Below are 10,699 nucleotides of genomic sequence, written 5' to 3' on the forward strand. Positions count from 1 at the left end.
TAATCACCATAAGATTCATACTTTTGATCTTTTCCATAATGTAGAACTTGCACAGGCTCCACATTTTCTGGTCAAGAAATGAGTATGTTAGGAGAAAGAAAGAAGGTAACATCAACCTTCCTTTCTGAGAGTAACATGGCATTACCCACCTAGTGGAGAAAATGATTCCTGGATTTTTGACCATCCACTAAAACATCGCCATATCATTTAATGAAATTAAAAAATCAAGTAAAAATTGAATTAAAAATAACTAATTATAATTAAATATATATTTTATTTATGTTTATATTTTTCAATTAAATAGAAGGTGTTGAAATTTTGAATGATGGAATGATATGGCAATGTTTTATTGAAATATCAAGTGGATGGGGACGGCCACATTTGCATCTTGCATTTAAACAATTCAATATGGGTGCCCGTCATCTAATATTCTCCGGGATTTGGATTGATCCATTGGATCTGAACCGTATAATAATTTTCGCATGTGGTGGGCGCATTTACTCGCGCTCCACTCCCTCCACAGAAGCCTATGCCACCGTTCCCATGTTCTCCTCCTCTTCGCGTTCCCATCTCATGATCATGATGGGACTCCGCTTTCCTTTTCCCTTCTTCCTCCTCTTCTTCGCTTCCATTCCACTCCTCGTCCATGGCGGGATACCCGAGCCTAGTTTCTACGACCCCAAACAGGTCATCCAACTCTCCTGGCGCCCCAGGTTCCCGTATCTCCTTGTTGTTTCTCTTACTCTTTCTTCGATAGAGAAGTCTCCTTTCTTCTTGATAGCAGAACGCCTTTGAGCTCGTCGGATTTTGTTTCGATGCAGGGTCTTTTTGTATAGGGGTTTCCTCTCCTACGAGGAATGCGATCGTCTCATCGAACTGGTGAGAGGAATTGGCCTTTCCTTTTTATTTCCTTGTTTTCGTTTGGCTGATGACCAGAGCAAAGAAACAAAGAAAGAGGGGTTTTTGAATGTCTATGGGCCCTTTGCGAGCAGGCCAAGGGTCAGCTGGAGAAGTCGACGGTGGTGGACAACGAGTCGGGTCAGGGTTTGATGAGCGACGGCCGCACGAGCTCCGGCACATTCCTCGAGAAGCACCAGGTAATTGGCCAATCCTGGCATGCTAGGTTTTCTTGCCTAGGTTGGTTGGTTGCAAGATTAGAATCTAATTTTTATCGCATGCTTTCACCTCTGAGTTGAAATCCAAGATCGGTGACGATCTCATACTGGACTGTTCGATGTGATGCTTGCTGTTGCTGATTACTTTGCCAAGAGTGTTTGCGCCGGGAAGTTGTTGTAATGCGATAGAAATTTGGCTTGACTAGGTTCTGATTTTTGAGGCAACAGAATAATTTGCAAATCGACTTTGTGGCTTATTTTGAGGGGACCGAAAAAAAAAAAAAATCAAAATTTTCATCAGGTCGTTAGTCTTCGCATTAATACCTCAATGAGCAAATGTTTATAAGAATCCTTTCTTGGTCTTTCATAACGGTACCTGCTCAAAAGCTAGAATTTTTCTTGTATCTGTGATGCACTTAGTTTATTTTATTTTCCCCAAACAATCGTTCAACATAGGTCGCCAAGATTGAAATTCACTTAAGTCATATTATGCTGCACTGGACATGAATTTTTTTTGGGAATCTACTATTGCTTTCTGGCTTTTTATTTAAAATATTTGAACCAGAAATTCACCTTGTAAGGATTCTCTTGATCTTGAAGATAATCTATGATAAGCACGAAGATTGTTGTGGCAAAACTGTATTCTAACATTAATTTTTATATAATAATATTTGTTGTTAGTGTAAAAAGGGAGGGAAGTCTCTCCAAGAGAGCCACTGAGAAGAAAAAGAAGAGAAATTAGTAGTGAGGATTAAAAAGGAATCTGTGGAAAGTCCTATCCAAAAACTCTAAGGTATAAGCAAAACCCCAGCTAATCAGACTCTCCGGCAAATGTTCCATAGAAGCTATTAACATGAAAAATGATCAAAAGTTTGGAATGAGCCTAAAATATAATCATGGCTATTGATTTTAAGCCTTTAGGAAACTCTATATCTCAACCATTGACCTCAAACATTGTCCCTAACCTTTAGGAACCAATCCTTGCTTAAAAATACCAATATTGGAACGAAAAAATTGAATCAAGGTTCACATTCTGCTTCAAATGGCAGCTAGTGCTGCTAGAATAAAGTATTAGTTGCTTTCTCCCTTGATAAGTAATGTAATTAACCTAGCAATTGAAATAAAGAAGGTACCTGGATGTAATCTCTAAAAAAAAAAAAAAAAAAAAAGCTCTTGCTTAATATACAATTCAACCAAAGGAAAGTAAATATGAAGCATGCAATATTAAAATGATTATTAATAAATAGTGGCAAAAATAGGATATTACAAAGGCTTTAAGACATTCTCCTGTTGAAAATGAAATGGATTGTCACAAGACAACATCACAAATGAAAGGGATTGTAGACAAGCTTTTCTTCTTCACAAACCCATGCATGCTAGAAACCAGAGATATAGCTAAGCAGAAAGAACATTGAAACCAGAGACCAATTATTCACTTCTATTATATTTATCTAAAATTGAGTCTCGGCTCATGCAGAGCTCTCCACTCGCCATGTGGATGTCGGTATTAAAGATGATGCTGATATTAAGCATCATTAATATTCATTACTTAATATATAATAAATATTAATAATATTGGTATTAATGTGCTTGGTCATCATTAAAGTTTATGGCCTAATGTGTAACAAAAATTTGGCTATTGAAACCTTCTACTTATTATAATTTGTTACATTGTCATACTACATTTAAAAAATAGTTAGGAAAAGGAGAAAAAAATATACCTATGCATTGCACAGATGGGAGGGGGGGTTTGAGAGGTAGCGATATTAATAAACACTGGTATTAATGATGGAAGTTTTTGCATGGAGGCTCAACTTGCAGAATTCTCAGTTTACCATGTAGATGCCGGTACTAATATTGAAAATTTATGTGCAGCAATTATCAAATTTTGTTGCTTAATATGCAAAAAAAAAAGCTATCGAAACCTTCTATTTATTAAAATATGTTATATTACTATATTGCATTTTAAAAATAGCTGAAAAATAGAAAAAACTGAACCCCATATATTGCATGCATATCTTCATCCAGAGATGCCCCGTACCTCTACAAATAACTGCAGTTGATGCAACTATAACTTGTGACATAAATGGAAACTTAATGGATTATTTTGGCTTCCAGGATGATATTGTCATGAGGATTGAACGCAGGGTTGCTGCTTGGACCTTCCTTCCAGAAGGTAAGATCATATTACCTTTTTCGGTCAATTCAGGCATTCTGCTTTCTTTCTTCTAACAAACTTATTTCTTATAAATTAGAAAATGCGGAGTCTATCCAAATACTGCGGTATGAGAAAGGTCAGATGTATGAGCCTCATTTTGACTTTTTTAATGACAAATTCAATATAGCACGTGGAGGTCAGCGATTTGCCACGGTTCTTATGTACTTATCCAATGTTAAGAAGGGTGGGGAAACAGTCTTTCCATCTGCAGAGGTAAGTAGTTGGTAATTCACCTTTTACCCAATCAAAATATCGCTTCCTTATAACAGCAATGTGAATCTATTGCAGGGTGGAGTTTCTCAATACAAGGATGAAACCTGGTCTGACTGTGCAAGAACCGGTTATGCAGGTACCGATGACTTCTATTTTTCTGGAAAAACTTTACCTAAAACAACTCTGATTTACTTACTCATGAACATTTGACTAACTCAAAGGAAAAAATATTGGATATGATTTCTTGTGGAATACATGAAAGTGGACTGAGAGACACTATTTTATTCTGATTTAATGTTGGAGTTGGACTTGAGATTTGAATGACTAATTTGTACAAGTTGGTCCAGCATCAAATGTTTATGTTTATAGTTAAGGATCTCATCCCATTGCTCGTGCAAATTCTTTTCTAGTAAATATCTTGGAATTGTGGCTTCTAGTGAAAATCTGATGCATCTGACAATAATATATAAGTCCCTACCTTCTCCATTCACTGGTTTGTTTTTTCCTTGCAGTAAAACCTAATAAGGGTGATGCTCTACTCTTCTTCAGCCTTCACACAGATGCGACAATAGATCCCAAAAGCCTGCATGGAAGCTGCCCGGTCATCAAAGGTGAAAAGTGGTCTGCAACAAAATGGATTCATGTGAGGTCTTTTGACCATCCAGTCAGACAAAGCTCAAGCGTAGGATGTTTGGATGAGGATGAGCATTGCCCAGAATGGGCTGCTGCAGGGGAGTGTGAAAAGAATTATCTATACATGGTAGGAATCAAAGATTTTGATGGATACTGTCGGAAGAGTTGTAGGGTATGCGAATCATAATCTCTGGTTCATACTATGAAGTCTGCTGCTCAATATGTGTTGATAATATTGAAGCATGATGAAAAAGGGAGGTCCATTCATAACTTAAAAGCTTTTTACCAAAGGTAAAACTTGAATCTTACCCCATTGAACAATTGCGTGTCATATATTTTCTAGCACATCATCTAATATTTGTTATTTCCGGGAGGCACTATTGTCTCCAAGAAAACTAAGAATTATTCAGTAGAGCCTGAAGGCTGAGCATCTACCATTTATAAGATCCAAGGTGTCGGCCTTGAGGGTCTCTTCTCTGCATTCTCTGCACTGCTCTAGCTAGTCTCTGTTTTCCCTTGAGTGCAATGTATCAAGGTTGATCATGGAATCAAGTACCTGAAGAACAGAGTTTGGATTTTGGAAATTCTTCTAGGCCCATCCATGAGGATCCTTTGTTTGGTTGTGGTTTACACCTGTATGCAAATCCTAATTTATCATAGGATCTCAGATTTTGTTTTTGGGTTTTTTGTTTGACCCTCATGTGTATCTCTTTTATTTTCTTTGGTTTTCTCAAGAATTAAAAATCTTTTTAGCCATAATCCTAGTTGCAAATTCACAATTAGCCGACAATCCTCAAGTAGTTTGTTAAGAAGTGATGCCCGAATGACTCTCACCAAGAACATCTAATTAGATCCAAATCATTGCCTTTTAATGATATTCCCAAAGATAAGAACAGCACAATTGAACTAGAATTATCCAGAACTTTAGCTTTATAATGCACATTGTACGCTGAAATCTACTTCTACCCACCTCAATCCGAAAATCTCGCAAGGTGCCAACACCGTGAGGAGATCAATCCAATTCCTGTAACAAGTGAAAGAAAACATGGTTATAGCCTAACGAGTGATCTAATCCAATCAATGGAAGTTGTAGCGCTGTATTATGTTCTTCCCAATCCACAATGGAACGAACAGTCCTCCCCACGGCTCCATGATGCTGATGCACAAAGTAGCAATTTGTCGATGTGTTCATCCCATTGCCACAATTACAAGTGAAGAAATTGTCCGGCGTAACCATGCACCCCATTTTGCTCTTTTTGCAGTCGGCGCATGCTCTTGGATACCCATCGTCGACGCTAAAACCCGCTGGGATTGGTCTCAGCGCCATGGAAGCTGCAAGTCTTTTGAGTAGGAGCTGCACTGCAGCTTCTTGAGGATGAGGTCCATCTGATGGACCGTGGCTGTTCGAGTAGGTTCTCTCCTCATATGGGATTTGGAGACGCCTCACTTGAGAGTTTAAAAAAATGCTGGCACAATCTGATGATTGATTTTATTTCGGTTTTAATAAAATTTCAGTATGTTATTTTTCGAATAGAAAGCTATAAATTGAATGGTTTGGACCTCTGAAAAGTATTTTCCATTGGACATTTCTAGGATCCATATTTAGTGAGACCCATTTGTTATTGAAATCCATCTTATTGGTAATGAATATTTTTATTATGAAAGCCAAGTTTCGATCTTGATGATATTTATGTGGCCTCTAATTGAATTAGAGAGAACATATTGCAATCTTATTATTTTAAATTGTTAAATATTTTGATAGAACTAGATCCCATGTTTTTTTCCTTCGTATCAAAGAGTTTTCCATGTAAAAAATATCTTTTGTTTGTGGGTTGCTTGATTGGTTTATTTATTAATTACTTGTACGGATTGTAAAAGATTATTGTTACTTATTGAATTATTATGATATCCCATTTAATTGTATCAAAAAGAAAAAAGAGTTTGGCATACTATTATTTCTTGTTATTTTTTTTTCAATAAAGGGGTATTAAAGCTTTGGTTGCTTGTCGCTAAATTTTTTTGTATAAATTAGATAGACGAATATAAAGATAGTGATATGGTTAAACTCACTTTTTCTAATTATTCAATTTGAAAGATTTGAATAGAAGATTTACTATTTTGCAATGATTTGTATGATTCAATTGAAAGAGATAATGCCAAACCAAGTAATAAAATTCAAAAAGATTAGGAGAAAATAACTAGGAAGATAACTGGTTTAATTAAGTAGTATATAAATAATAATATTTTTCATCATGTTATTATGGATACTGATATCCATGGTTTATGGAAGAAGCTAGAAAGTCTTTTTGAGCACAAGAGTGTATATAACAAGGCATTCATAATCACAAAGCTAATAAATTTGAAGTATATGGAGAGAAATTTAGTGGCCAAATATTTGAGTAGATTTCAAAATATGGTAAATTAGTTAGCTGCCATAAAGATGATACTAGTGATAAGTTGCAAGATTTGTTATTGCTCAACCCCTTACTCGACAGTTAAAAAAATTTGGTTGTATCACCTAATAATTCAACTTGCAATGGTGTGATAACTTTGAGAATAATAAAGGATAGTATGTTTAATAAGATGACCAGACGAAGAGAATATAACATAACTACACCTTCATAGATAATTGCTACAAAAAGACAGAAGAGAAGTAAAACTAAAAATTTATAAAATTTTAATAATTATTATAAGTCAAAAAAAAGATTCAAATTTAGAAAAAAATAAAATATTTTCATTATGGTAAGTCAGAATATATAAAAAATAAAGTATAAAAATTTAAAAAGAGAATTAATAAAAGAGTGAAAAAAAGGAAGATAAGATATAGGAGCAATTGCATATGATGGTGATGTTGTGTGGTGTTTTTAGTATTTGTGATGATGGTTGTATAAATCTTATGTATCAGGATTGTGCTTGGATTATTAATTCAAATTTTTTTTCATCTTATTTTTTGATGTATTTTTTAAATATTTTTATCAGTATTTTTGGAGTAAAATATTAAAATCTCAATTTATAAATAAATTCATTAATTATGAGTTATTTTAAGCATTGATTTCAGGATTTATTCGGTAAAAATATCTATTTAAGTAAACAATGATTGAAAAATATCCAATTGAAATGAACATATCACATAGATCCATATCTCAGATTGTACCGGTTTATATTGAACAAGGGCGTATCCTGGAGTGGGGGGCGCGTGCTCCACATCAATGTAAACCGAGATCCTGAGATCTCTACCGAGATTGAAGCCTTGTTGTCACTGTAATTACATGAATTGACAGCTTCCATTTTAAAATTTCACAAGCTTCTCTATTGCTTTGTGATATTTGGTGCATGGAAAACATTTAGCATACTCTGACCCAGTTATTATCCATGAGTAACCAGCTAGGGTAAGATAAACAATAAAGCATTTCATAAACCACCCATCCCCATACATGGTGCACAAAATCCTGATTTGGTGATTGCTCGAGGTACACTAAAGGATATGCAAAGCAGTATTCTTGGCACATTACGGGGTCTATTCCATTTTCGAAGAAAGTTATACTTTCGTGGAATGATTTTGGAACTACCATTGAATTTTTGAAGTTAGGCTTATACCCTTAGTCCAAGCCAAGTCCCTCGTCAATGTATGCATATTCTTGTTTTCAATAAAACCAAGATACAAAGAGAAATGATTGGAATCAGTGTGACAGCGAGATTTAGCCCAAATCATCAGAGGATGTTCGGTTCGTAATTAAAATTGAAATCGAAATAGATTGGAATGAGAATCAGAATGATCAAATCTCTTAAAACATTTAGTTCATAATCGAAATTAGAATCAAAATCAGATCCAAATCGAAAAAAAAAATTGAATCGATAGAGAAGAGTGGGGATTGAGTTTTAGATAAATTGGAATATTTTCAGTCCACTTCGAAATCAGAATCAGAATGGGACCCCCTGACCAAACGATTGGAATGGGAGTTATCCATTCTGATTCTCACTGCAGACCTCTATTTTCTCCAATCAAGCACCTCCTAATATCAATCCTTTAGTAACTTTATATACTCAAGCAGTTAACACTGTTAGGAAGTGATGCATTATCCATCCCTCCATTGAATAACATGGGGTGCATGGAGGAGGAACGGGGGTTTCCTATCAAATGTTAAGCTAATTTGTTTGGACAAACTGCTCCAATTCAATTCCCAAGTGAAAAACTGTTGCAGATGAGGCACCCCAAGGAACAAGATTGGAACTTTTCCTGAAAACAAGCCAACATGAACCAGAATCTCCAATAAACAAACCCTTTGACTATCTATATATTGGTTTGGGCACATTTAGACCCATTTCTTTGGCTTGTACTGATCTCCATCACCAAGGTTGTCGCCCAACTTCAAATGATGCCCAAACCAGGGACCCAAACATATGGGTTGGATCTCAATCCAATCAAATCAAACTCAAGAGCTCTGTAGGGTCTTCAGCTTGAATTCATAAGCAGCATAATGCTAGCTGATGTCGATCTATAAACAGGTCAAGTAGGATCTTATATATGGACTCAATTATGAATTAGTTTATTTATCGATTCATCGAATCCTTGACAAAATCCATGGCGCTCCTCTTGTCTCATCCTTTCCTGTTCAACCTCTAGAGTGAGAAACAACTAACAAGGCATGACATGACATGACATAGCTGAGGTGATAATCCATGGCTCCCTTGTTTTCATGCCCATTTGATTTTTGGTTATTGGCAAATTATAGAACTAGAAATAAATGCATATAAAGCAGCTACCACGTGCATGCAAATGTAGGATCAAGTGTGATAAAATACACAAGGGATTTTTTTTTTTTTTTTTGTGGGAGAGAGAGAAAGAGAGGAGGGATTAGAAGTTTATCAAAAGGATGGCATTGGGATATGAATTGGATCAAAAAAATATTAATCAAAATTTTATTGATTTAATAAACAGATCCAAAATCGGACATGAAACTGATCTGCTTATTATAAAAAAAAAAAATTCGATTCGAACTGTTTAACTATTTATTAAATGGATCAAATTAGATTAAATAGATTAATATATTAAATAATTTTTAACAGATTAAATAGTCAAACAGATTGAATTAAACGAATCATAAATAAATTAAGAAGGTTTTAAATAGATTAAACATATTTTAAACGGATTAAATGGATTATCTGACTTAATCCGACTTGAGTATTAAATGAGTTAAACGGATCAAATATCTGAAATTCAATTCGATCCAAATATTAAATGGATTAACGTGTTTATGATCCAATCTATTTAGCCTAAACCAAATCTATTTATGATAGATTAAATACGGATCGAATTGGTGAGTAGGAACATATTTTGTCGGTCTTAATCAAACATGGCTAGGTCGTAATCCTAAATGGCAGCCAAAAGTAAGGCTAGGGATTAGTTTTCCTATTAATTTGTGAGATAATTCCTTCTTATAGAAGGGATTTAAGCCGACTCTAAGATTGCAACCTAGGTGGAATTTTATGTACTTCATAAATAGGCTCCAAGTCAGGATTAAGGTTGTCCCTACCCAAGCCCATCCCATTCGAGTTCCAGAGAATTAGGTTATTGTTGGTCCCACATTGGATTTGAGCACAACTTCTATCACTATGCTGCAGATTGAAGTAAAGTTCGGCCCCACCGGAGGCCAGCCCATTTTTATTGCCAGAAAAAAGAAAACTAGCCAAGCGTAGGTGAGATGACAAATTTTAATCAACTTTGGACAAGATTCAGTCCATGACATGGTCTTTGGCCAACCAAGTCAGGTGAAGTTGGCTCCACTTTAAATCTTAAGCTGGCTTTGGTGGACCCAGATAGTTTCCAGCTTTGCAGGCGAGATCCAACAATTCAGACCATGGTTCCCTGTTTGTCCGCAAAACTTTATTCACAAAAGAGCGAACCAGCTGTGCCTTTGGTCACTTGGAAAAGTATTTGTGGCCATCTGCTACCAACCTTTACCACCCTAGCTAGCCAGGTTAAATTAAAGATAGTGGGAAGAATGGCTTGAGGTCTGAGTGGTGGAAATAGCTCTCATTCGAGTCCGTGCTGCTTTGGACCGGGTCTTTGCACCTCGGTCCGTTCAAAATAGTGCAAGAAAAGAAGCAAAAAAGAGAAAGAAACAGAAGGAAAAGCATGGTAGAAGCCATGCACACTTTGGCGCTTTTCTTTTATGCTTTAGCATTATTCCGCTGTTTGTTTATTAGATGATTACTACGAGACTGAAAGGAGTCCCCATGCATGTTTTAAGCAAGTTTGAATGGACTTTAGACCGGTCAGTCCTCCCACCTAGTGATTCAAAACAGTATCCTCAAAGTGAGTGAGAGGAAGAGAGAGAGAGAGAGAGAGAGATGAAAGCAAAAGATAAAGTGAGATTATGACAAATTAAAAGGCTCTTTAATAGGTGGGATTGAGCACCAATCACAGAAGAATCCAAAAACCATGACAAGGATAGCCCAGTTGGTAACAAATGTCACATGCCCAGTGATTGTGGCTGCTACTAGAACATTTCTTGGTCTT

General features: G+C 35.8%; 1 protein-coding gene across 1 annotated transcript; it reads left to right on the forward strand.

Moving 5' to 3' along the window:
* Window positions 1-502: 502 nt before the first annotated feature.
* LOC105054318 (probable prolyl 4-hydroxylase 6) lies at window positions 503-4,623 on the forward strand. The gene is made up of 7 exons (XM_010935818.4): window positions 503-713; window positions 822-879; window positions 993-1,097; window positions 3,234-3,291; window positions 3,371-3,546; window positions 3,622-3,682; window positions 4,059-4,623. Exons 1-7 carry the CDS (start codon window positions 544-546, stop codon window positions 4,364-4,366), a joined length of 936 nt encoding a protein of 311 aa, XP_010934120.2. The 5' UTR covers window positions 503-543; the 3' UTR covers window positions 4,367-4,623.
* Window positions 4,624-10,699: the final 6,076 nt, after the last annotated feature.

The sequence above is a fragment of the Elaeis guineensis genome, chromosome 2, assembly GCF_000442705.2.
Source record: "Elaeis guineensis isolate ETL-2024a chromosome 2, EG11, whole genome shotgun sequence".
Classification (NCBI taxonomy): Eukaryota; Viridiplantae; Streptophyta; class Magnoliopsida; order Arecales; family Arecaceae; genus Elaeis; species Elaeis guineensis.

Coding starts and splice junctions, on each gene's coding strand:
- LOC105054318 (XM_010935818.4), top strand. CDS start 544: ATGTTCTCCTCCTCTTCGCGTTCCCATCTCATGATCATGATGGGACTC. Junction 714..821: donor CAACTCTCCTGGCGCCCCAG/GTTCCCGTATCT, acceptor GTTTCGATGCAG/GGTCTTTTTGTATAGGGGTT. Junction 3,547..3,621: donor CAGTCTTTCCATCTGCAGAG/GTAAGTAGTTGG, acceptor AATCTATTGCAG/GGTGGAGTTTCTCAATACAA.